At 43.3% G+C, this 26,720-nt stretch overlaps 1 protein-coding gene across 1 annotated transcript; it reads left to right on the top strand.

Annotated features, from left to right (window-relative positions):
- Positions 1–115: 115 nt before the first annotated feature.
- Positions 116–23,694, top strand: LOC142026386 (E3 ubiquitin-protein ligase RBBP6-like). Its single transcript, XM_075019344.1, has 17 exons — positions 116–281; positions 4,383–4,482; positions 6,452–6,490; positions 7,124–7,160; positions 10,954–10,998; positions 13,408–13,496; positions 13,616–13,712; positions 14,557–14,696; positions 16,083–16,252; positions 17,047–17,150; positions 17,600–17,791; positions 17,872–17,950; positions 18,058–18,115; positions 19,283–19,648; positions 19,981–20,082; positions 21,369–21,568; positions 23,603–23,694. Exons 1-17 carry the CDS (start codon positions 116–118, stop codon positions 23,692–23,694), a joined length of 2,076 nt encoding a protein of 691 aa, XP_074875445.1.
- The last annotated feature ends 3,026 nt before the right edge of the window (positions 23,695–26,720 follow it).

Genomic DNA, 26,720 nt, shown 5'->3' with positions numbered 1-26,720 from the left:
GGCCTCTCCCCATCGTCCGCCTGCCCGCCTGGGCTGCGAGGAGGAGCCGGGCGAGCATCGCCTCCATCTGCCACGGTAGACGCTGTCGTGGAGCAGGCATCGCCTGGCCCCGACCATGTCGTGTGTCCACTACAAGTTCTTCTCCAAGCTGAACTATGATATGGTCACCTTCGACGGCCTCTACATCTCTCTGCCTGACCTCAAGCTCCAGATCATGGCCCGTGAGAAGCTGACGGCGGCCAGCTGCGACCTGCTGATCACCAACGCCCAGACCAACGAAGGTGCGTGGGGGCAACAGGCACGGGGCCTCGGGGACTGCCCGGCTGGCGGTGTCGCAGACGACCCCGCGACAGCTTGGGTGGAAGCTGGAAACCCAGTAATAGTCCAGTCTGTTCATCAGGATGTTTCAAGGCAGTGCTTTCAGTGCAGCTACACAGATGATTTGTTTGTCGCAAAGTGTGCAAGGGGCGTTGATGAGAAGAGAGCTAAAAACTCACCTCGTGAGAAAGCATATTTTTAAGCGCTAGGGGGAAAACGTGTTCTCGGGAGTTACCCTCTTTTGTGGTAGAGAGAGTCTGGCATGTTAGTAGTCCTTGTCAGCTCTTACTCTGCAAATCCTTTCCCCAGCAGCATATCAGCTGGTTGGCAAGGCATCTAAGGCTAGTCAAGGCTTTTCTTTGTCATTTCACATATCGGCTTGCCTTCTGATGACTTCTGTTCTGAAGAGCTTCTGTACTTTATCTGGGTGAAAATACTTCTCTGCATAGTGCTCAGAGAGGTGCTTTTGCACTGCTGTCAGACTCCAAACGGTGGGTTAAAGCAGGCCGTAAAATAAAGTAGGAGCTTTTTTCAGTAACCTGTTGATAGCATACATATGACAGAAATTAGTAAAGCTAGCAGATTTTCAGAAGTATAGGTGAATTTAAAAATGGGATTTTTAAATTGTGCATTCAGCGCGAAGCGGAGCATAACCTGAGCTGCTTGTACTTTTTTGCAGGAGGAAGGTCGTGGATACTAATGCAATAGCTGATTTAAGATTTCCGAGTCCGTATGAGGCAGCAGTCAAAGTAGCTCTTGTTTAACTTGTCTGCCTCCATGAAATACTTCTTTGCCTTGGGTCTTTCAAGCATACCAAGTTTCTTGTCTTTTAGACTGTTATGTCTCTTCTGCTCTTGACTTGGAGATAACATCCAAATCTTCCTTTGCTTTTGCAAGCTTTCTGAGTTAACGGGATCCTTATTTTTAATCACAGGTCAGATTGACAAAAGCCCAGTAGCCCCTTACTGGCCATCCCTGCCAGTAAAACAAAAAACAAGTGTTGTGCTATCAGGGAATAGGAATCAACAATGTTGTTACCTCCAGCTTTGCTGAACATTTCTGTTGGAGCGCTGCTTGGACAAGTGTGAAAAGTAGCCTTGTTGGGCATGACGTCACTGCTCACTTTGCAGATGTGGAGTCACGAGGTGAGGCAGTGTGACGCTGCTTTGCAGGTCCTGGTAGTTGCCGAGTCTCTGCTAGGGGATGCTGCTGCCCATGGGGAACAGGTTCCTGCTGGGAGACACCAGTTCATTCTGAGAGCTGTTAGACTAAGCTGGCTTCTGTTAAATTCAAATTGAGAGGGACTTCGGGAATAGCGCGCCAGATTTAGTCCTTCCCTATTTAAAAAAAGAAAAAAGTTGACTTTTTAGTCGACATTGTTTGGCTTCACCTCTCATAAAATTTCATCACCAAAATTAGTTCAGTTAATTGCGGCGAAGGAAAAATAAATGTCTTAAAGCCAATTGGTATCAGGCCCCTTCACAGAACTAACTCAGCAATGGACTCTGCTGTATGTAAACACTCTTCCACAAATTCTCTGAGACGGTGACCAAGCTGGTGGGATACTTCAGTACCAAATACAAATAGGTGCCGGGATAAGTGTCCTATACAGAGAAAGCCTTTCCTTCACCGCACTATTGTCACTCTTCAGCTGATCCATTTAAATGTGCGCTGATGGACTTTTAAGGTGAATTCAGTTTTATATCAGTCTGTTACTAGATGGCTGGACCTCTCTTCATGGTGCACTTAACAAGCGAATTGAAAACAAGCATATATCACAAGATATATATATATACACACACACATTCAAGGATAAGTCTATTCAGAAGGCAGGTGTCAATGCTTCTCTTCTAATGGTCAGTGAATTGTCACCAAGTACTAGAAGAGGACTTCTTCCTCTTTTTGCATCACACAGCTGTTGGGCATGTTCGAAGTGACCTCTGCAGGCTTGCATCATTTGTGAATAAATGCATTGGTTGCTGTCCTCATATATACAGTCTCTTCCTAGGCGAGGTGCTGCCACTTGTAAAGCTGCTGCAGAACTAGAACAATCCTCAGTTCAGCACAGGCGTAGCAAACTCCTGCCTTTTTGTGGAGCCGCTGTTGCTTGTCCTCTAGCTCTGAAATGTCAGTCCAGCGGTTTGTGATCGGGACCAGAAAGAATGCTCTGTATGACTCCATTCAGCAGGTCGAAACAGCTGGTTTGGGCTTCTAGATCTGCAGCTGCCATGATGTCCCAGTTGCCTGCCTGGGCCCCAGTACTGCTTCAGCTCCTTCTCCATCAAAAAGTCCCAGTGCAGGCCTTTCTTGACAGGTGGCTGTGGAAGGGTTAGAGTTTCTTCTTTGAGAAGAGCTCTAGGGGTTGCTTTCAGGATATATGACTTCTGTAAAAGCTTCTGTTTTCGTCATTAGTAGTCCTTTCTCCTACAATTTGAACCTCCTCGGAAGTCCAGAGGAAGCTTGCTGTTCGGTTCCCTAGGGGGGAAGATCAGGAATTAGTTTCAGCTAAATGATTTCTCAGTTTTCTGAAGAAGCATTCTGTCATTTGGAAATAGAAGTAAAATGTTCATTTCATTGTGGAAATAATGTCTTCTGGTAGGTGAGTTTTGGGGTAAGAGAGGTTCCTGCCTGTAGGAATAATATACTGAAAAATGAAGCATAAATTGTGAAATATTCCTGTTTTGTGTGTGATCACTGAGCAAAACCACCCTGACAGAGCTTGACTAGATATACAGCATCTTTGGTTTTCAGACCATTGTTCTGATTCGGTCTGCAAAGGTAAGAGCTTTTAATATTTAAAACTGTAGGCAGATTACAGGGAATGGCTGCTGATAGTGATTTAAAATATTTAGTCATATCCAGCTTGTGTAAGGACAATATAAAAACCATTCTCATGGAGAGATCTTTGCATTTTAAGCTTACTCAGTCCAAGTGTCTCAGGTAGTTTGGTTTTTTGATTGTTTGGGCGTTATGTAGAAGGTCAGAAGGCTTTCCTCCTCTTCAAAGACTAACATGGTGTAAGCCCAGGCAAAGCATGGGTAGCTTCAGGCCCACTCTCTTTTCAAAAGGCTTTTCACGGCTGTCGTCGTAAGGAATTTTGTTTGAGTGTCTCAGCTCTGCAAAATGAATCGCAAGAATTCATAGAATCCTGGAATCATGGAATGGTTTGGGTTGGAAGGGACCTGAAAGATCATCCAGTTCCAACCCCCCTGCCATGGGCAGGGACACCTTCCACTAGACCAGGTTGCTCAAAAGCCCAGGGACAGGGCATCCACAACTATTGACATCCAATTCACATCCCTTGGGTTAATTCAAACTAGATGATAAGCTTCAGAGGGGAGATAGCACTTTAGTTGGAGCCAATTGTGCCCTACTTGTGAAAGCAAGCTCAAACCCCCCCCAGATTTCTCTGATCCAAATACTAGCATTGCCAGTTTTGTTTCCATTTACACGTAAAGCGCCGAGCAGCTGAGAAGCGGTGTTGTTGATGGATTAAGCTCCAAGGAATAGACAGAGATGGCAGGCGCTCTTCTGTGTTCTGTCAGTCTTGACCACTAGCAGCACAGGGGAATTGATATAGTTAACAGCTAGGAAAGCAATGGCGCAGAGTTGTCATGCTTTAGCTGAGGGCCTCTTTTGTTGCAGGGCAAGCTAGTCAGACTTCAGAATCTGGTTTATGCAGGTGAGACTTTGCTGTGGTTGGTTTTTCTCCAAAGCTCTGTTGGTTTTGTAGCCTAACAGAAGCAAAAGCAACTTAAGCTAGATCAGGAAAGAACCTCACGCATTAGCAGACTCCGCTTCAGTGACCTTTGAGACCATTTTGCTGTTGGCATTCCAACCATTGTAAAACCATGAAAAAGATTGTGCTGCTTGTGTTTGATTATCAAACCTGAAGGTTTCTTGAAATGTACTTTCAGTGTGTTGGGACGATAAAAGTGCAACGTTCCATATCAAACTTTGCTTTTCCATCCGTAAAGGGATTCTCTGAAATGTTGTGTAATTATGTATTGATATAGGTTCTCGTAAAGTGGCAGATTCTTTTTCTGTATTGATGTTGTTTTCAGAATACACAGGTGGTAATGCCCTGATTCCTAGGAACTCATCGGTAATTGTTAGAAGAATCCCTGCTGGAGGAGTTAAAGTCACCAGCAAACCCCGTGTTACGTAAGTATCCGTAAAGCATTGTATTCTTGGTTAGGGGTTTCAGTGCATTAACTTTTTAAATTGATATTAGTTTACAAGAGGCATTCAGATTGTATCTTTCTTGTTAAAGCTGCTGTTAATTTTTGTTGTCATGGGCTAGATTTTAATATATCTGTCCCAAAGCAGACGTACGTGTTTTGGCCTGCTGGGAGATGGGGTTGAAACTGCAACAATGGTAGCTTTTAAGATGATTCCATTGGGTTTGTTCTTGGGGTTGATTCTTCTGAGAGCCAAGTTGTAGATCCCATTTCCTCTACGTGGAGAGATTCCTTATTTTATGTGTTTGATTTGATTGCTTTTATAGTAAAGACAGATAGGCATTGTTGTGTAAACTTCTAATTTCTTCCCACCTCAGAAGAGTCTGATTGTCAGTGTTTGACTATTTCTTGCATTTGGGGGGTGCAGGGTGGGATATGGCAGGTATTCTTACCCCCTGGTAAATCTGGGTGTTTTGCATACTAGACACAGAGGAAAGACCAAGGGTTGCCAGCTGGCAAACCATGCAAACCAGAAGTTCCATTCATAAGTGATTCCTGTTAGTTTCCTAAAGACAATGTCCATTTCAGGCCAGAGAAAAAGAACACTCTCCTAAAGTGTATCACCTTTTGAGCGAGTACAACAAAGGAATAGTTAACCCCTTCCAAACTTGAAACTCAGTAAGCAGTTCAGCACGTTACCAGGCGTTACTAGTTCTCTAAGTCTGTTTTTACCCTAAGTTGCTATCAGTGCTCCAGGTTTTCAATCTATATTCCTCAGATTTCTGGAGGACAGAGAATCGGATGTGTTGGTTAAACTTACAGCTATGCAAATGCAATGCTGACTACAGGATTATTGCTGTCATGTATGTATTCAGCTACATTAGCATTGTTTGAACATTCATGTCTTCCAGCCTTCTTAAAGAGACGCCTCTCCCCCACAATTAGTAGGTATTATTAGCTTGTGGTTTTGCCATGTCTTTCTCATGTTGGTTCTCAGGCAATAAAGTAGACTGGTGAGTTACTGTGTGTCTCGAAAAAACAGCACAGCAGCATCCTGGTACCTGTGAAGCATTTGCGAGCAAAAAACCCTGAATTGCTGTGAGTCTGCCTGTAAACTTTGGGCATATTACTTCAGCAGTTGCTGCAGTGCTTTCAGGCACTACCTAGGAATTCAGGACGGCACAGTGTTGTGCTTGTAACCATGGCCTTGTTTTGGCCATGTTTAACTTAAATATGTGTGCTTAGTGCCGCCTTGTCAACGCATCCTCCGTTTCTGGTTGGCTGGCGCTCTCTCCTGGTATCATAATCCTGCCCTGAAATGAGAGGAGAGATGCTGCTAGCATCAAAGATCAAGCAAAGACCTGTATGTGGGGATAAGGAAAGAATGGCGCTGCTGTTGTAGTGTTGAAAATGAACCAGGCAGATGAGCTTTCTATTCCTTCAGCTGGAAACATTGCAGAAACAACTGGTAGAGTGGTTAATGTTTGGGAACGAGGAATGTATGCTATAACGGTGGAGAGGCCTTCAAAAATGCGTTACTCACCTTGTTGTATGTTCTTCAGGGTAAATGGATGAAGAAAGCATTGCGTGGTAATCTAAAGTATTTCCCTGTACTTCCTCATCTTCAGGAGGTACGTGGCTGTACTTGCGAGCCTGGTGGTATTCTAGCAGTGGCAGGAAGCATGAGCCTTTCTAGTTGTACGTAAATTCCACAGCAGCCGTTGAATTGTCTCTGCTCGTGCGACGCTTTGGATGACGTATGAATTGTTTGTTAACTAGATCAAGGGCTGCACGTCTGATTCCTGATGAGTGGCATGCAGATACAGATCAATAAGTGTGTGGAATCTCAGCAAGTTTTCAAATGTAATGACTATTGCCAAAAAGATTGTAGCCTTTTCAAGATTATCTTAAAGCAAATTCTGGCAAGTAAGACCTTTTCTTTTTCGTCACAGGGCTCCTAAATCACACCAAACCCCAGAAACTGCTTTCAGGTGACATTTCTACTACTATTTTTAGTCAATCTTGCATATGCTAAATGTAGGAGCTATCTGAATACAGTGCTTGGGCTTTCACAAAGAAACTCTGTTCTAAAGCCTATGCTGCTGCCATTTTTGTTATCTCTTTGTCAGATGACTGACTGTTTTCTCTGAAGTAAACTTGCACTTCAAAGTGTCTAGAACGTCAGTGTTCTTTCTTGGAAATTAAAGTACTGTATCTGGTACCCATTTGTAATACTAGATATATACGGATTGGTTAAAGTTGCCTTTGTATTTTGAGAGTTGATTATTTAAGAACACCAAGCTGTGATACAGACTTCATCTTTTTGATACTGACGCAGCAGAGACAAAATACCTGAGGGCTTCCTCTTGCACTGTTGTGTTCTATAACTGTACATCTTAATTTGTGACAAAGTAGAAACGGGATCTGGGTCTGTTTGTTGGGTTTTTTAGTTGCGCTGAATGTGCCGAGAGAGAACAGTTTAGGTATATGAATAAATTTCCCCATTCCCTAGACTATCAGAACATGATGTTTTGATGTTCAGGTTTTATAACCTGTTGTCACTGCTTTATGCTGGGTCCAAGTGCTTTACTTGAAATTCTAATCACCTTTATTTCTTCTTCCAGGAGTCAAACTGAGCCAGTGCGTGGAACATCAAAAGCAGTATGTAAAAACACAATCTCACACTTTTTTCTACACACTGCTCTTAATTCTAAACCATGTAGCCTTGTATTAATTTTCCAAACATTAACTAATTATATATTCCAGTAAAACCTGGTGTATGTTGTAAAGACAATGTCTTTGATTCAGCATAGGAAAAACTGGGTAATGCCATCACTTGCACAGGTCTAATGTAAATATTGGTTTTGGTGCCTAGTGATGCATTGCATTTCACATTGAATATGCTAGACTATTTCCTGGATGACTTTGTGTTGTACAGGTAATGTATGATCGCTTTTAGATCATGTAGGTGCGAGGTTTGCACAACTGAACATGGTGCCATGTTCTACATCTGTGTATAGCTAGTAAAGCGTATGTTTGTACATTGTTTTGTTTGTAGGTTGTTTTGTGCTTTTTGTTTCTTGCAATCCAAATTGTTTGGAGTGAATTTTCTGCTATTTCCACATTATATCACTTAGCTTTTTTTTTTAAAATACTCTTTTTGCCCAATGGATTTTGAAAATGTTATCAAAACTCACTGAGAAACCACCGTGGTTAAACTTGGTACTGTTTCTTAGTTGTGACCTGGGGGTTCAAACAAATAGCCAAACCAACATATCCCATACATTTTGAGGACAGTCATGTGCAGCTAAATGTTTCCGTTTCATGTCCTTAAATGCTTGGGTATTTGTTCCTAAAAGTGTATAATTGAAGTGATATTATTTGGGCCCCTCTGAGTACATGTATGTCTTTAAGAGATTGCCATGAATTTAAATATGGTTGCTCCGCAAAGTGGTATTTGGAAGTTCTGCATTTGATCTTTCCACTCTATCTGATGAAGCAGTTTAGTTTAATAGTTTGTCTGCAAATGAAAATATCTAAGACCCAGTGTAGAGATTTTGGCACAAGGTTAGAGCCTGGTGTATTTGTGGGTAAAATCCCTGTCATTTGTCTGAACTTCTGCCTGCAGTACTTTTTTGGACCTGGGTGGCTTCGGGGTTGGATGCTGCTTTGATTTCCCAAAGGTTAAGCCTTTCTTTAGTATACCCCCACTCTGAATTTCCATTTGGAAAAGGGGCAGCATTTTTCTTCGGGTTAGAAAACACTGTCATTCGGCTGCTAAACTAGAGAGAAGTCACACAAGGAAATACCTGACTGGTAATGGTCTAGATCTGGATTTGCGACTTGGGTCGAAGGCTAGGTGTAACTGTGCTTTTCAAAATAGCCCTTATAATGTAAAAATTCCTATTTGTTGGTTTTTATTTTTCATCTTCAAGTATAACTGCTTTTTCTTCACTAGAATGGTGTGAGGCTTTGCACTAACCCTGGATCATTGGATCTGATCCCTTGATCAGCTGTTTGGGTAACTTAATCTAGAAATTGATGAGCTCTGGGGTTGTGTTCTGTGAAGAATACAGCCTCTGATTCTCGTGGAATGGTATACAATGAACTTAAAGTGGAAAACTTCTTGTATGTTGGTGTAAAAACACTAAGCCTAAACCTGACATCCATAATTCTATCACTGATTGGTTCAACTTCCTTTTTGGACATGAAAGGCTCTCATTGTGAGCCCAGTGACCCTAGCAGTTAATGGAAGGCATTTATGTAAACCACCTTTATAGTATTTGATCTAACTGAGATGGGGTTTTATTTCTTGGAAAGAGTTCTTTTTCTCTTTGTTTACTAGCTTGTGTATAAACACAAATCACATCTTCATCAATAAGGTTACCATTCTTTCAGGCTCGTGTGTTCCCTGGTGTCTTTGTATTACGTTTCTAAGTAGCATCTTACCATAAGCTTAGATAGATGTCTCAAAAAAAAATTTTTTTTTAAGAAAGGAAAAATCCTGGAGTGGGAGGGAAGACTTAGTGTTAGTTAGAACTAATTAAAAGGAAGACAAAGCAAAACTGTTCCCTTCTTGTTTGCTCTGACTGTACCTGATGTGGGTTGTGGGTAGCCATAGGGAGGGTGGAAGCCTTGCATCTCTCTTTACAAGTCCTCTCTCTCTCTCTCTGTCTCACACACAGAGTAAAAGCACTGCAGCCTCAGGTGCTTCTAGTGTTGGAGGCACAGTTAGCTTTATTCTTAAAGCTAACTCAGGTCTTGGTCTAAAGTGTGTGGGGTTTTGTTTTGTTTTGTTATTTTAAATAAACGTCTTTCTGCATGTATTTCAAAGCCAAACCTGGATCTTAGTGTGGTCTGAATAAATCACTGGGAAGGCTTGCCAATTATTGTTGAACAGTAAAGCAGCAATGTTAAAATCAGTTCAGATTTTTTTTTTTTTAAAGGATGCACAAAACCTTATACTTTGAATATTTCTTAATTGTCTTGCTCTTATGTTAGCTGTCATTCTACACTTCCAAATCTGTGCTGCTGTCCTACCGTTACTACTGCCAAATCAAGAAAGTGAATCCTATTTGTTTTCATATTCCTATTTCAGTAACTGCAAGGATCTCTAGTTGGTATTAGTCCTCAGAGGCTGCAGAAATGCAGAGAGTCACGCGCATTGTTTTAGCACCGCCAAGCACAGCTGTGATCCTTCCTGGCTGAATTTTCAGTTTAACCAAGCTATTGGGTTTTAGGAAACCACTGTAATTTAAATGCAGCACTCCAGCAGTGAGATTAGCCTTTTCCTCCTATTTTCTGTGTCTTGAGGACAGCTGTTCAGTTTACGCTGTGACACTTTATTCTACATTTTTGAACAACCGAAGTCCTAATAAGCAGAGATTCAGGTGTCTTTCTGATCATGTTTTGCTAGTGTAAGCTTAACTGCTGCTTGTGGCATAATATAATTCCATATTCTGGAAAAGGAACAAGCTAAGTGTTACCCTGTTTACTTGTGGAAAACCAGCATTTCAGTATTAGTTCTCCATAAACGCTGCAGCCTATTGCAAACTAGTGGCCTGAGGGCTTCACTCCTGCAGGGTGTTCCAGGAGGTAGGTGGGAGGGAGGAGTGTGGTTGCAGTGGAGAAAAAAATTACAGGACTGTGCTCTGACTCCATGTTTTCATCATCATTAAAAATTGGGTTTGCTCTGCTAGTAAGAAGCATAATATTAAATTCTCACACCTCCCGAACTAATCTGGATAGTATGGCCTGTGGTCTAATAAAATACAAGACATCAGTATTGTCTGTTTTTGTAGGCCGCTCTGTCATGGTAAACACCTTTATTTCACTAATTTGAGCAGCCTGTTTTTTTCTAGACAAAGTGGTGGTTTACTTTCATGGCTGATGTTCTGGCTTGGTGTTTTTATTTGGGTGTTGTGGGGTATGGTGAGTTTGGCATTTTTAAACTTAGTGACGACAGGAGGGGCAGAGTTCATGGTTGAGGGCTGATACACCTGTGCTTGATTTTGCCAGGCAGCTACTGTCTTCATAAAAGCATAACTGTGTGCATTTAGAAGTGATGAGATGTTAACGGATTAATTGACAAGCTACACTGCAAATAAGTTTCCTGTAGTGATGCTTCCTTCTCAAATAAACTGAAATCCTTTTTAGCTGAAAATTGACAGATGTGAGCATTTGACAAGGGTCCCTCTCTGAGATACTGTGGAGCAGTAAGTTGATGTCGAGCGGGTTTGGTTATTTTCGTTTCTTCTCATTAACCACACAGGCACTCTTAAGGTGCCATAGGTTTGGACTTTGTTTTGAGCAAACACAAATTGCACGGGGTTGGCAGTGCCCCTGTCAGCGACACTCAGAGGATATAGTGCAGACTTTCAGACTACAGTAGACCTTAACTATTGCTATGTTTTGACTGTAGAACTTGAATATGTGTTTAATTTTTTGTGAACAGACAGATGACTCTCCTGCATCTCTTTCTCTGGCCCACCTTGCTAAGGTATAGATATATTTTTTTCAAATTCTTTAAAAAAAAGAAGTGTTTGCTTTGTTTTTTAAAATCTTATACTGTGATCTATAGCTGGATAACTGTTGTAATGGAAACAAAATTTAATTTAATTTTTATTAATTTAAAGTATTAATTTTAACTTTAAAATGGGTGTCTATTTTGGTACTAGCCTGTAAAGAGCAGTTCCCACTTTGGGAAGATAGAAGGGGAGTACCTTATCAGCCTCAACGTAATGTTGCACTATTACTCATCTTCCAGACACACAGAAGCAGCATTTCAGAAGCTGTTTACCATTTCTCATATGTTTCATTGATTTTGCATTGGAAACTAACAGTTTTTCCAGAAGAATTGAATGGGCTGTAAGTTACGGGCATTTGGAGGGGGGAGTGTGCAACAGCCAAAAGAGAATCGTTTCTGTAACATGGACAATTGCATGGCTGTTTTTGAATTTCTAGCCATTAAAGTTACAGATCCATTCTTTTAATGCTGCACAGTTTCATAAATGCTAGTATATAGACAGTAGACAACATAATCTAATTTGTTGGAATGCAGACTGTGTGAAGTGTGAAAGTGTACCTGATTGTTTCTAGGAATATACCGATGTGTATGTGTGGCATATTAGCAGATGTGACCTTCTGGAACTGTTGTAATGCCATGTTTTGCTATGGACCTGCTTGCATTTTTTGCTCAACAATGTGTACCTTCCTCTGGGAAAGCACTACTGTCTGCACTTTGTGAAAAGGCGTAGTGCTAGCCAATGAAAGAACTAGTCTTTAAAGTTACAAAGCTTAGAGAGGGCAGGGCCTAATGCAGAGGAGCTAGTTCTTTCTTCTGAAAAGGAAGGCTGGAGTTCATTTCCAAGAAAGAGGAATCTCTTCACACTGGTCACTTCTTTCCTTTCTCACTGAAGAAATTAAATTGTGTGCATCTGGGGGGGGAAAAAAAATGTTTGGAAGGTAGCCACCAAAAGAACTTGGTCTCCATTAGTGCTGTCCCTAAACATGTCCTTGGTACTGTAAACTTATGCCAAATTTTACTCTTAAAATATGAAGAAGTGTCCTTGTGGTGTACACATTTAAGCTTTTGAGAAAATTTCAGTATTTCAGAAAAATACAGGAACATAATGGAAAGCAGCTCAAACCTGTTACTTACTCTAACGTCTTTAGTGCAGACTGACTTGGCATGGAGGTGATGCGTTAAGAGTTTTCTGGTTTATTATTACTACGTATGAAATGCCATGTTTGAATTTTGGTCTATTCCTACTAATGTGTTGTGGGTTTTGGATGTGTTTTGTAAACTGTTGGGTTCAAAGAAATTAGTCAAGTATCTGTAAAGCTTTCTGTAAATGTTAATGGAAATGATTTCATAGGTGTTGCTCTGGATTATGTTACTGTGGAGAAAAAAATGGTGTCTATGAAACATCCATTTAATAGAATGTTGAAACTAGTTGGTTGCTTTTGTGAATGAATGCATATAAAAACAGAACCATGAGTGGTTGATCTGAGTGGTTGATCTGAATGCTAGGTGCTTGAAGGTCCACATCCTTTACAGCCTCTCCCTTAGACCCTGCTTGGATCTGGACTCGTGTGAAATAAAAACATTGGAACAAATACTACTTTGAAAAAACAGCTGGCTTCAATAATTTGAAAGATCTAGTTCTGCATAAGGTTGATATTACAATTTATATGTTAAAAGGACACAGTCAACTGGAAAAAAAAATGCAGATTGTGCTTCCTGTAGTTAAATCACTTAATATGAAGAAGTTAGTAGAGGGAGAAGCATGCAGTGTGGACTGCCTCCAGCACATGATGGTCAAATTTGTAGTGACAAGAATCTTTTGTCTTGCTGAGGGATTATAAAAAGCTTGCTTCCTTTTAATGCTTCTGTGTGGGAAGCTGCATTTCAGCAAGCAAAAACAACTTCCCTGACTCTTAAGTTGTGTGTCCCTTTAATGCTGCAAAATGTAAATAAGGATACTTGCATGCATCTTTCTCAATTAAATGTACAGTGGATGTCTTCTTCAAATAGGCTGGAGCTTAAAAATCACCTTAAAAATACTGGATCGTGTAATGTGTCTACTTATGCCTTCGGTCCACTTGGAAGACAATTGGATTGGTTACGCCAGTCTTTCTGTAAGGTACAAACAGAGCCTAAGGTTTTGAGTGCCCAAGAACGCTCTTGTCAAGTAGGTTAACACGCACACAAACACCATGTAATAACGGTGTAAGGGCTCCCCAGAACATCTTCAGGACAACGGTATTTTCTATAAGCAGCTCTTTTCATGCAACCTCAGCTAGTGTTGTGCTGCTCTTTACAGGACTGGGTGAGCGGTGTTGTCTTTGGCTGTGTGGGCTTAAACGTGTTTCTAATGTGCGTGTCAAATAATTGCCTGTTAAACAGACTGCCAATCTGGCTGAAGCCAGTGCTTCCGAAGAGGATAAAATAAAAGCTATGATGATCCAGTCCTGCCATGAATATGATCCAATCAAGTAAGTGTTGATAATGTCAGATCTGTTCTTTGAAGATTATGGAAAAAACTGTAGAGGTGTTTGGTTTAACAAGCGAGACATGTGCATACCTTGTTCTTTTATTCCCCCAAAACTTGCAGTTACATGAAGAAACCCGTGGGTCCACCTGCATCGTCATATACTTGCCATCGTTGCAGAAAACCTGGCCACTCTATGAAGAACTGCCCAAGAAATGGGGTAAGATTGTGGGGGACTTCTGGTGTTACCTAGTTTTTAATTGTTTTACCCTGGCAGTTAGGTAACAAGTACATGAATACTCACGTGAAGAATTGTTTCTCTTGGGGTGAAATACAGAGCTTATATGGCAATGTTGCAAAGCCTTTCAGAATTTGAGGGAAACCTGGAATTAGAAATGTAAAATTTTCTTTTTTTCTAGGTCATGGACATGAAATGTGTCCATAGATCTTTCTCTGTGAACTTGTATGCGTGTTTTTGTACATTTCAATGTTATTGGAAATTTTTCTGGTTTTAACTCTTTTTAGTGACAGTTCATAGTTTTTAGTATTTTGTATAAAAAGAAGATGTTTCTGTTGACCCCATCTACTGAACATTTGTGTGTTTTAATCAGACAAGCCTCTGGTTGCGTCTTCATGCCGTTTAATGTTAGTCACTGAAGGTACATGCATGAGGTATGAATTTAGCCTTCATATAGAGATGGTGAACATAAGTTTCCCCAGTGAGTGATTCAGAGCACTGCATTAAGCTCTCCCTCTGCATTGCCCTTTGGAGGAGGAGGAGCGGCTTTGTGTCTCTTCTCTGAGTGGATGGTGAGCTAAGGGCTGTTTCGCCCTTAAGGAACCTGAGGGTAAGCCAAAGAATGTCGACCGAATTCAAAACACTGCTCAAGCCTTTGGAACATCCTGGCTGTATTCATTTAAGAAAAGAAGTATTTTAGTCGAGCGACCCTTACGCTAGGTAAAAGGAGAGGATTAAAGGCTCTTGCTGCTTAAAATCATCATTGAAATGTCATTTTAAGTGTGGGTCTTAAGATGCGGTATGTCTGCATTTCTTGTCTCAACAGGACGAAAGTTTTGGGTCTGTGCCCAGGATGAAAAAGACCACAGGAATTCCAAGGAGTTTCCTGGTGGAGGTGAAAGATCCCAAAAGGAAGGGTGTCATGGTGACAAAAACTGGAAAATACGCAATACCACGTGTTAATGTGTAAGTATGGAATTAACTGGACCGACCAAAAAGTGAACGAGAGAAACCGTGCGTAAATGTCTGTATTGGCTTTGTGTGGCAAGTTTTTGGTAGCGGGGGTGGGGGGGAAGGTTACAGGGGTGGCTGCTGTAAGAAGCTGCTGGAAGCTTCCCCTGTGTTCAAGAGAGCCAATACCAGCCAGCTCTAAGACGGACCCGCCGCCAGCCAAGGCCGAGCCAATCCGCAATAGTGGTGACGCCTCTGTGATAACATTTTTAAGAAGGGAAAAAAAGTTGGGACAGAGGGAAAACGGCAGCCGGAGAGAGGAGTGAGAACATGTAAGAGAAACAACCCTGCAGACACCAAGGTCAGTGAAGCAGGAGGGGGAGGAGATGCTCCAGGCGCCGGAGCAGAGATTCCCCTGCAGCCTGTGGGGAAGACCATGGTGAGGCAGGCTGTCCCCCTGCAGTCCAGGGAGGTCCACGGTGGAGCGGAGGTCCACAGTAAAGCAGATGTCCACCTGCAGCCCGTGGAGGACCCCACGCCGGAGCAGGTGTGTTCCCAAAGGAGGCTGTGACCCCGTGGGAACCCCGCTCTGGAGCAGGCTCCTGGCAGGACATGCAGATCTGTGGAGAGGAGCCCACGGAGCAGGTTTTCTGGCAGGACTTGTGACCCCGTGGGGTACCCACGCTGGAGCAGTGTGCTCCTGAAGGACTGCAGCCCATGGAAGGGACCCATGCTGGAGCAGTTTGTGAAGAACTGCAGCCCATGGGAAGGACCCACGCTGGAGAAGTTCATGGAGAACTGTCTCCCGTGGGAGGGACCCTGCACTGGAGTAGGGGAAGAGTGAGGAGTCTTCCCCCTGAGGAGGAAGGAGCGGCAGAGACAAGGTGTGATGAACTGACCGTAACCCCCATTCCCTGTCCCCCTGCGCCGCTGGGGGGGGAGGGTAGGTAGAGCATTTGGGAGTAAAGCTGTGCCTGGGAAGAAGGGAGGGGTGGAGGGAAGGTGTTCTGAGATTTGGGGTTATTTCTCATTACCCTACTCTGGTTGATTTGTAATATATTGAGTTAATTTTCCCCAAGCTGAGTCTGTTTTGCCCGTGACGGTAATTGGTGAGTGATCTCTCCTGTCCTTATCTCGACCCACAAGCTCATCTGAGCTAATTTCGTTGTTGATCCACTGAATGGGAGAGGTCTGCGGTGGGAAAATTGTTCCCCCCTCCCTATTCTAGTGTGGTGGCTATAGAAAAGTAGGTTCAACTAAATGCCTATGTTTTAGGAGGCTAATGTGGAGTGAGAAGAATTCCATCTCCTGTCTTCCTTTGATAAGATCCAAAGCTTGGAAAAGTTCTCCTTTACCCATCTTTAATTTGTTTCTTTTTCCTTCCCCTTTCCCCTCCTCCAGGGAAGCTTATGCTAGAAGAGAGAAGGAAAAGCCTCCCTTTTTACCGGAGGAGCCATCCTCTTCCTCCTCAGATGATCCTATTCCAGAGGAGATTTTATGTCTCATTTGTAAGGAGATAATGACTGATGCGGCTATTATTCCCTGCTGTGGAAACAGTTATTGTGATGAATGTAAGTGTGAACTCCCATGTTTGTTAATTCAAAACAGCACATCTGCTCTTCTGAAAGCAGAAAGAGGAGATAGCGAAATTATTTTGTTACCAGTTCTATTTTATACTTAAGTATACCCTGAATAGGAAAGGGCTCTTCTCGTATAAAGGGGGAAAAAAGCCACAGAGCTTTAATAGTTAAATAAATAAATAAATAGTAAAATACATAGCTTTTTAGTTAAATTTACATGCGGAAGGACGAGTATGAGAGGAGTGGCTGATTGTGCAGGTGATTGCAGTATTGGATATTGAGTGCATTTAGTTTGCCCACAGCCCTTTCTCTCATACAAAACTATATAGCCAACTCTGGTGACTTTCGGTGGTCTGCAACAAACGGATAGTTAGCAGCATTTAATCCACATTTTCCTCCACGGGAGAGTTGGTTAAAACCTTCAGAGCGCGAACCTAGTAATGGTTTTTTGAACCTACTATTTGTTTTTCTGAGACAAGTTTTATTCGTTAACCTGGAGGGTGGGGACTTCTCACTGTACTATATAGTGGGAAAAAGACTAGCTGAAACATCAAGACACAGCCTACTCTACATCTTCAAATGTTACAACAGTGACATACCAAAACTCTAGAGTTATTTGCTGCATACTAGAAATTTTTTACGCTATTGAACCTTTATAGCTTCATGCTCTCACTTCAAGACCATATTCACCTGTGGATCATATAGATGTTTTTATAGTTGATTAGAACCCCCAAAACTTCCTTAGTTTGGCTAAATGCTATTTTGATTATTCTAATTGTACACAGGTATTAGAACAGCCTTACTGGAATCTGAGGAGCATAGATGTCCAGAGTGTCATCAGACAGGTGTTTCGCCTGATGCTTTAGTGGCCAACAAGTGCCTACGCCGGGTAACCTGATGACTTTTACGTAAAGTGCTTGTAAGAATAGGCTCTTTGTAAAAAGCTGAAAGGGAAGGAAATATTAGTTTACATCTGCTTAAGCAAGGTTGACTTGAATAAGGCTAAATTTACCTTTCAAGTGCATTATCTGTTATCACAGAAGCTTACAACTCCTTGGAGACAATCTGGCAAATTCAGGTCATGCTTTTGTTTAAGGTGATTGCCTCGCTTTCAAATTCTGTGTTAACACGGCAGTACTTTGAATACAGACACTCCGAGTTACCAATCACTAGTATCAGTGTTTAATGTGATGTGTTCATGTATCGGCATGTTGATTTCTTTGGGGATTGATAGCATTTACAGCTAATTACACAAGTAATTTTACTCTGTGGAGGCTTTTGTTCGTATATCTGCTGAAGTTTCATATTACCTTTGCGTAAATGTTTTTCTGCCTCTAGGCTGTGAGCAACTTCAAAAGTGGAGCCGGTTACAGAAGAAGGCACCGTCAGCAGATGTGGCACCACCAGCAGCAGCAGCTGCCACTGCCACCACCCCCACTCGTGACTCTTACACCTCCTGCTGCTCTGGTGACTGCTGCTGAACATTCTACATATTCCTCTCTGTCAGTCAGCAGTTTGTTGGAAGAGAAGGTAAGCTTTGTTTCAACATTTGCAGTGATTCTTGTATTTTAGTAGAGCTTATTTTCCAACTGTCTGCATTTATTCACAAGGGCTGTCAGACCCCTGTACTAAGACAACCAGCATTACCAAGTCGTCTGGGCCCCCAAGGACAATCAACACGCACCACTGGTAAGGAACTGTAACTTTTAATTTTTCTAAAAAGAATTTCTGTTAAAAAATGATCTTCAGATACACTGAATGGGATTTTTTGCTTTTTCCTCTCTCCACTCCAAAAGGTCATCCAGCGAGAGCCAGTACAATTTGCTCAGCAGGTGGCAGACCAGGCTGGGAACTGTAAGTGTTCTGCAGAAATTCAATGTATTCATACTGGTAACCTGTTAAATGAGGCTGTAACACATAAATTCTACAACAGCTGATTTATGATGAAGTAAGTGTGCACAGATAGTTGTGTAGAATACAAGTGTTCATTAATTTTTAAATGGCCTAATTTGAATTGGCTTTAACAAAGGGGTATGTGCTCGCAGTAAGATTATTTACAATAGAAGTCCAGTGCATAATTGAAAAGAGGACTCTGAAAAATGCACGCTTTCTGAGGAAACCATAAGTGCATCTAAAAATCAAATCTAATTAAAGGATCAGGTGGAAAGCCACCCTTTTGCTCACTGGCTGTATAAGGCTGAAGAAATTGATTTCCCAATAGAAACCAGCCTCCAGCATTCTTTTTTGAACAACTTAGTTGATTCTGATTGAGCAAATCATTGGAAAAGTCAAGGCTGTTATTTTAGGACAATTCTGAGTTTCTTCAATTTAGTCGTCTCAGATAGCCAAGCTGCTTTCTCTCCGTTGGAAAGAGAAGAGTCTGTTTTATCTCTTATTGCTGTGCCAAGTCAGTCCTTCATTTTTTTATATGCTTGATGTTAGATCGACTGTAAGGGTGCACTGTGTTTATAAAATCTCAAAGATAAATCCAAACAAAAATGGGGATCCACCCCACAGATGATTTAAAATCTCAGATTCAGTAAGCAAGAAAATAACAATGCAGGGACAAGAACAGGCCAAGTACATCATCATGAGGCGACAGCACAGGAAGCGTATGTGGAAGAGGTTAAAAGAAGTTTGAGAGAAGATGAGTTAATATTTGTGCAGGACTTTGAAGGTTAGAAGTGCGAAATATTAAGTGTCTCCAGGAGTAGCAGAGGAGCGGTGGGCACATGGCACGTGGGAGATGGGAGTCTCTGTTAAGCGTGGGCAGCCTCCACTTGCAGCTGCAAAGCTGAGTGTCAGGAGAGAAGACCGAGGGGAGTGTTGGGGGTGAGGATGTGGAAGGCAAGTATGAGGATCAAGAAATGAGTGTAATCTCACATGAACGGAAAGCAGGGAGAAAAATGCTTAAGTTGAGAACAAGAAGTGCTCCCCACCATGCTCCCGCTTCCTTCGCTTTCCTCTTTAAAATCCGACAGAGTGTAACAAACAGTGACACATGGTTTTGGGTTTCTTTAGAGGTCCAAATCGAGGACGCCTGCACAGCGAGTGTACCCAAAGGACTCAGGCCCCAGCACTACCAGAATCAACACCAGTCTTTGTGCCTGTGCCTCCAGCTCCCTTGTATCCTCCAGCACGCCACGCACTTCCTCTTCCACTGGGGGTACCACCACCACCGTTTCCTCCTCAGTTTCCACCTGGCCAGCCTCCATCTGCTGGGTGCGCTGTCCCCCCTCCAGGATATCCCCCAGCTCCCGCAAACACGTCATCAGCTTGGGTTCCAAGAGCAGTACCCATGCCTCCTTCACCTACCATCCCAAGGACTCAAGCATCTCCTTTCTCTGGGGAGGAGTTTTACAGAGAACAACGGAGTCTTAAAGAGGAGTAAGTATTTGGCTCAGTGAAGCTGCGTTGTTCTTCATTTTTGTATTTTGATCACATAATGAGCTGCAGTTACACTCAAGTGCACCTGACGTAAGCAAAAATGACAGTGTTTTTTCCAGTATACTTTTGTGTTGCAGATGGTAAACATGCAAAACTAAACCAAGACAAATGTAATTCTAAAACTTTCCCTAAAACTTGTAGGAACGCTGAACTGTTTTTGCTGAAATGGGATGTTCCCCTGTTGCATTTGCATGCAGTCTATATTTTCTCATATTGGCCATGTTTTGTCTCTTGGTGCCTTTTTGTAATAAAGGTCAAACTTATTTTAACAGGGAAAAGAAAAAGTCCAAACTTGATGAGTTTACCAGTGATTTTGCTAAGGAATTGATGGAATGTAAAAAGATTCCAGAGGAGCGTAGGCATTCGTTTTCCAGGTAACTGGTTTACATGTCTGTAATGGAGCAGCAGGTTGTCTGGAAGAATCAGGGGGAGTTCCACTGCACCCCTCTCTCATTGGATGGATTGGATGATTCAAGGGATTAGCAGGGATAGGAGTTTCATAGGTAGGTTACTGGCTCAAATATGGCAGAGATTACAGTTGACTGATGGTGATAATGGGGCAGCAGTTGTTAAGGAACAGGGGTCTCTTTCCCTGAAGCTTCTCTGCAATGACATCCTTCACCTCCTGAGAGCCGTGAGGAGGCTAGGAACTGAATAGGTGTAGTAGCCGGATTTTCTGCATCTCCCTGTTCTGATTGTAACCATTACCTCAAAGCACATCGGAGGAGATATGTGAGAGAAATTGTCTTCCTCTTTTGTCTCTCTCCTGTAGGTACACGGAGAGATTTTAAGCTGGACTGCAGACTGGTGGCTTTCACTAGAATTTTGTTGACATTGTTAAATGAAAAACAAGAAAAACTTGTGAAGAAAAAACGCAGGGCAGCTGATGTTTTCTATCCCCCCAAATCACTTGGGCAGGAGTCTGCATAGCTGTCTCTTAGTAATGCTGTCAGTATCCTTCCTAGAGTAATGGCATTGAGTCATATTACTCGAGGCTGAGTTTAGAAGCATTTAGATACGACTCTTTCTTGAAGCGCTGTCACTATCCTTGGTTAGAGCTAGAGGTATGTGCAAGATTTTGCTAGGACATTGGGCGAGAAGTGTTGATTGTAAGACTGCAGTGCAAGTATTTTGCATCCTGTACAAATTGCCAAAGAAGTAGTGAAGTTAAAGAGACTAAGCTGGCATTTTAAAATTGAGCTTTACTGTCTTCAGGCCAAATCGTGTTTTCCTGATGTTTGATACTGCACTGTAGCCATTAAGACTTGCTCTTTTTGCATCTTACTGCAACAAAAATGATTTGCGCTGCATGTCGTTGCAGAGTAGTGAAAAAATGGGTGCGTTCACATAGCAGTAGAGGCCACTATACACCACCTTAAATCAGCCGATAGCTATGGTAGTTCACGTGGTAGAAGTGAGTGGAAACAGACTTAGCCTTCCTGTATGTTTTTCCATTAACAAAGCAACAGCTGTTCTGTCTTGTGAGCCGAAACTTGTACATGTTATTAAGTTCTTCAGTTGGCAGTAGCATTATGTCAGCAGCTGAAAGAACATAAGTGTATGGAGAGTCAAAAACCCCAAAGCAAATCTGGAAGGAAAAAACTGGGGAGAGTGACTGTTTTGAATTAACTTCGTGTGTGTGTGTTGTGTTTTTTTTAAGGTCCAAGCCTCCTTCTAGTGCTTCATCTTACTCTAGAAGTTTCTATACCTACTCCAAGTCAAGATCAGCTTCTTCCCCCTCTCGCTCCCACTCTCGATCATTTTGTCGCTCCCATTTGCATTCCTACTCGCGATCGCGGCTGTATCCAAGAAGAGGCGAAGGGAAGAGTCGTAACTATTGTTCTAGGTCAAGGTCAGCTGGTAATAGAGCTGGAAATTACCCTGGAAAATCTTCTGGAAGAGCACACCATGTCGTCAAAGATCCTACCAAATCAAAAGAGAAGGAAGTGGAATATCCACAGGGAGATGGCAAAGGAAATAAACATCAAAAACACCAGAAGAGAAGAAAAGGAGATGAGAACGAAGGATTTCCTTCATTTCGTGAAAGATGTCCTGGAATGGAACCTCCTGCGAAAAAAGTGAAGGAGGAGCTTCCCAAGACAGGCGGCATTGAAACATCTTCCTCTCCAAAGGGTGAGAAGGTTCTTGGTACCCCACAGAAAGTTCACCCAAAAGTGACAAAAGATCACCCAGAAACCAGACCAGCCAAGGAGGAAAAGGCAAAGAAAGACCACAATGAAAATGACAGTGAGAGTAATGTATCTGCAAAAGATGAGGGAGCTGCAGGAAAAAGTCCAAAAGACCCCAAAGAAAAGTCTGCTGATAAGGTGAAAGAGGATACAGCAGCACCTGCTGCAGTTGACCAGCCTGAAGCAAGCAGAAGTCAAAGCCGTCCCAGTGTTAGCTGTAGTCAAAGCCCTTCTGAGAGTCAGCCTCGAAGCCACAGCAGCAGTGCCAGCTCGGGAGAGAGTCAAGACAGCAAGAAAAAGAAAAAGGAGAAGCAGCAGCACAAGAAGCATAAGAAGCACAAGAAGCATAAGAAACACAGGAAGCATAAGAAACACATTGGAAGCGAAACGGAATTGGAGAAGAGCCAAAAGCACAAACACAAGAAGGAAAAATCGAAGGAAAGCAAAGATAAAGATAAGCAAAACATGAAATCTGTCACTACATAGAATGACGGATATTAAAAAAATGACTTAATTCCTAAGTCATCTGTATTAGATTTTGATAAAATGTAAATGAATTCAAGCGTTGCAAATAGTGACATGGAAGACCCTGTGCTGCACTTAAAATATTGCTGCTTGATTATTTGATTTTTACATCAGAGCTTTATAAAAGTGAACATTTTGTAGAGAATTGTGAGTTGTGGCCATGTATCATGAAAGGTTTTGCTGGGGCATGTTATTTTTAACCATTGTTGATTAGTTTGGGTGGGGTATACTGCAAAAATTTTCACAGCTGAATTTTGTTTTAATTGCCTGCCAGAAGAAGGTGGTACCTGTTATAAAATAGCAGCAGCAAAATGCTTTGCAGAATCCATTACAGCCCTGTTATGTCACTTTTTGGTTATAATACATTTTCAGTAAACTATCCAACGCGATGAGATTTCCAGTGATAGCTGAACATGAGCAGAGAAGAGACTAGTGACAGAAAAAAGGTACCAGTAGAAGCTTGCTGGTAGCTAACATGTACGAAAAATAACCATATCAAGGGGTTTCATTTGGAAAAGACAGGTAGGACTTTAAATCTTTTGAACTGATGCAATGTGGGGAGGTGCTGCCAAGAGGTATGTTTTTTTCCTGTGCCAAGCGGCCTTGTTTTTCTATTGTAAAAGGTAGGATGTGGCCCCAAACATAGAGCCACTCTTCACAGCTGGTCCTGACAATTTTAGACTAACGTTCAATAAGAAGCTGCCACATTTCAACCTTGTTCCAGTTTGTTTGGAAAGCTGTTGTCATTTGCCAGCAGACATTTACACATAGACTTTAGGATGCCCTGTAATCTGTATTTCCTCTCATAAGAATGCTGATCACCAAGGTGTTTGTGTTCCTTAAATAGAAGCTTTATTAGGAGTATTTTCATATGGTGGTGCCATGATACAGAGCTAACCCTTCCAATAAACGTGGGGTTCAGCAGATGAGTTTGGCAGAAGAAGAAAGCCCACTAGAAAGGCAGGCTTCTGCTTTAAGCTTCTTTGAACAATGACAGGAAATCTAGAAAATGGTTCGGGTGTGACGTCACGCTGGGGGGTCTGATGCCCTAACGGGGCTGTGGTTCAGGAGGGGGGAGCCGGGGTGTGTGTGTGTGACGCAGGGGGGTCCCCGACTTTTGGTTCCCCCTCGTGACCCCCCCACCCGGACATGCGGGTTCCCCCCTGCCCCCTGCGTGCAGTGGGCGTGGCCTCACCAGGCCCCACCCCAAGCCCCCCGCCCCGCCTCCATCACCCCGACAGACCCCGCGGCCCCACAGAGAGTGGAGGTTAACCCCACCCTATGGATCTCCGCCACCCCCCCCCGGACGCTATGGACTCTTCCCTGGCCCTATAGAACCCCCCTGGCCCTATAGACCCTGCCCTGATGCCCAGCCTTACAGACCGCCCCCAGACCCTCCATACTCTTCCCTGACACACACCCCCAGACCCTATAGACTCTCTTTGGATCCTATAGAACACTCCCTTTCCCCCCTGGACCCTGTAGATTCTGCCCCCCCAACCTTATAGTTCCCTCCTTTCACCGAACCCAGCCCCTGTAGATTCCCCCAGACCCCATGGAACCCACTCCCCCTCCAAGCCCTAAAGATTTCTTCTGGAAGCTATATACACACACACCCCCTCCCCCAGGACCCTATGGATCCCTGCCTCTCCCAAGCCTGGACCATCTAGATCCCCTGGACTGCCTGGATCCCTCTGTTATTCCCTGCCCTGGGCCATATAGATCCCTCTGGACCCTATAGATCCCCCTGTCACAGGAGGACCCAGTCATCTGGACATGCAGGCAGCCCCAGGTGTCCAGGTAGTGGACCAGGGTGTCCAGGGGTAGATGCCCCCCCGACCCAGATGCCCTGTAACTCCCCTCAGCCCCATATAAACCCCATAGTTCCTCTCCCCCTGGGTCATATAGACCTTATAGGCCACTCTTTCCATCCCTATAGGCCCTCCCCACAGTTCTATAGACTCCCCCAGCCCCATATGGACCATATAACCCCCCCGCGGCCATATAGACCCTAAAACACCCCCCACACACCCCCATATAGATCATCCCAGCCCCATAAAACCCCCACAACCGCCCCTCCAAACCCCATACAGCCCCCCCACCCCATATAGAACACCCATCTCCTTAGAGACCCTCTACCCTCAGCCCCTCCCACACCTTTGTCAGGATTTAACCCCAGCCGGCAACTCAGCACCACGCAGCCGCTCGCTCGCTTCCCCCCCACGCAGTGGGATGGGGGAGAGAATTGGGGGGAAAAAAGTCAAACTCGTGGGTTGAGATAAGAACAGTTTAACAGGACAGAAAGGAAGAAACTAATAATGATAGTAATAACAATACTAAGGTGACAATGGCCTGGACAACGCCCCGAGAGACCCAACATGGACGTCGCGGGGAGGGGCCCGGCGTCCCTTCTCCTGACTGACGGGGGTCTCGGACACTCCTGGAACTGGGGTGGGAGAAGGTTCCAGAAGGCCGGGACCTGGGGCCCAGAAATAGGGGCACAGCGGAGCAAAAAAATCACACACAAAAGCTTTTTTCACTCTGCTGTAGTAAGATGCTGGCAGTCTCCAATGTGAAAAATCATGAGTCCAGCAAAGCAAAATAATGAGACTTTAAGCTCATGATACTTGAAACAAACCCATGATTTGCCTTCTAGTAATTAAGACGGAATATACTTGTTACAGAGATAGAAGACTATCTGTATAACAGTTACATAGACAGTTATGTAGATAGAAGAGGTAAATAACTTCTAGCGAGAGCCTGAAAGAGTTGCAGATCAAAAGATGACTGGAAAAAGCATGTAGAAATCTTTGGAAAAGAGAAAATGTAACACAGTAAAAGGCATAGCAGAAATTAAAAACTGAAGTCGGAGACATTGGTTTTTGGAGGTTTTTTTCTTCCTTTGAACTGTGGGAGAGACTAATTTTGGAATGAACTGTCAAAGGAAATGATGACTAGATGCTCTCAGGCAGGAGCCTTTATGTTTCCAAGACGTTCAATTTGGCGCTGAGATACATAGATGAAAATGGCCATTGCGTGCAGGAGGTTGGAGTAGATGATCTTCCTTTGGTGTACCTGACCCTCCAAGCAGCGTACCTTGGTACAGGCACATACAGTATGGTGTCGGGGTTTAACCCCAGCCAGCAACTAAGCACCGCGCAGCCGCTCGCTCACTTCCCCCCCCCCCCCAGTGGGATGGGGGAGAGGATTGGGGGGAAAAGTCAAACTTGTGGGTTGAGATAAAGACAGTGTAATGGGACAGAAAAAGAAGAAAATAATAATAAAGATGAGAATAATAAAAGAATGAGAATATGCAAAACAAGTGATGCAGAGTGCAATTGCTCACCACTCGCTGACCGATGCCCAGTTAGATCCCAAGCAGCAGCTCGCCCCCCCTGCCCAACTCCCCGCAGTTTATATACTGCACATGACGTCACACAGTATGGAATACCCCTTTGGCCAGTTTGGCTCAGCTGTCCTGGCTGTGTCCGCTCCCAACTTCTTGTGCCCCTCCAGCCTTCTTGCTGGCTGGGCATGAGAAGCTGAAAAGTCCTTGACATAGTATAAATACTACTTAGCAACAGCTGAAAACGTCAGTGTGTTATCAACATTCTTCTCATACTGAACCCAAAACATAGCACTATGCCAGCTACTAGAAAGAAAATTAACTCTATTCTGGCTGAAACTAGGACATATGGCATGCCAAAATCCTCTTCAGTCTGACTACAAGTACAAAGAAGCATTAGAAATACCACGCTTAAGTCCCTCTGGATTAGTATTTCATCTGCTTGTGTTGTGAATACTGAAGGACTGCATCTGAAGGGGAGAGATGCTTTTTTCCAGTTTTATCCTTTTGCTGCCACCAGGCAGCAGATTAGGGCTGAGACAGGGCAACTCTAGCCCACCAAGTTCATTATCCAGTTATATACTCACCCACCCCAAGTTTGCCAAATTCCTTTGTTATGGCTGTTTATAGCTCCTGCCTCCACAGTCTTCCATGGCAATGAGTTTTGCACCGTGTAATTGAGTCTTGGCGGGGATGTGGAACTCCTCCCCCCCCCCCTTTTCTTTATTTTAAACCTGTTATTTGATTGTTTCTTTAGGTTTCAACCAGTTCTTGTCTTGTAAGAAATCGTGTCTAATCATTGGGGTATTGCTATTCATAATTTCACATTTATTTTACACCTCTCATACAGGAACAGTTTGGCGTTGTGGGTTGTTCTTCTTGCCCCAAGTGATTGCCTGATGTGCGTCTCCGGGGTGCTGAAACCCTCCTCCTCCGTGCTGAGGGGTCACAC

This window comes from Buteo buteo, chromosome 33, assembly GCF_964188355.1.
Source record: "Buteo buteo chromosome 33, bButBut1.hap1.1, whole genome shotgun sequence".
Lineage (NCBI taxonomy): Eukaryota > Metazoa > Chordata > Aves > Accipitriformes > Accipitridae > Buteo > Buteo buteo.
Note: the sequence above shows the minus strand (reverse complement) of the source record. Positions and strands in the feature narration are given on the sequence as shown.

Coding starts and splice junctions, on each gene's coding strand:
- LOC142026386 (XM_075019344.1), top strand. CDS start 116: ATGTCGTGTGTCCACTACAAGTTCTTCTCCAAGCTGAACTATGATATG. Junction 6,491..7,123: donor ACCCCAGAAACTGCTTTCAG/GTGACATTTCTA, acceptor TTCTTCTTCCAG/GAGTCAAACTGAGCCAGTGC. Junction 17,792..17,871: donor GCAGTTTGTTGGAAGAGAAG/GTAAGCTTTGTT, acceptor TTTATTCACAAG/GGCTGTCAGACCCCTGTACT.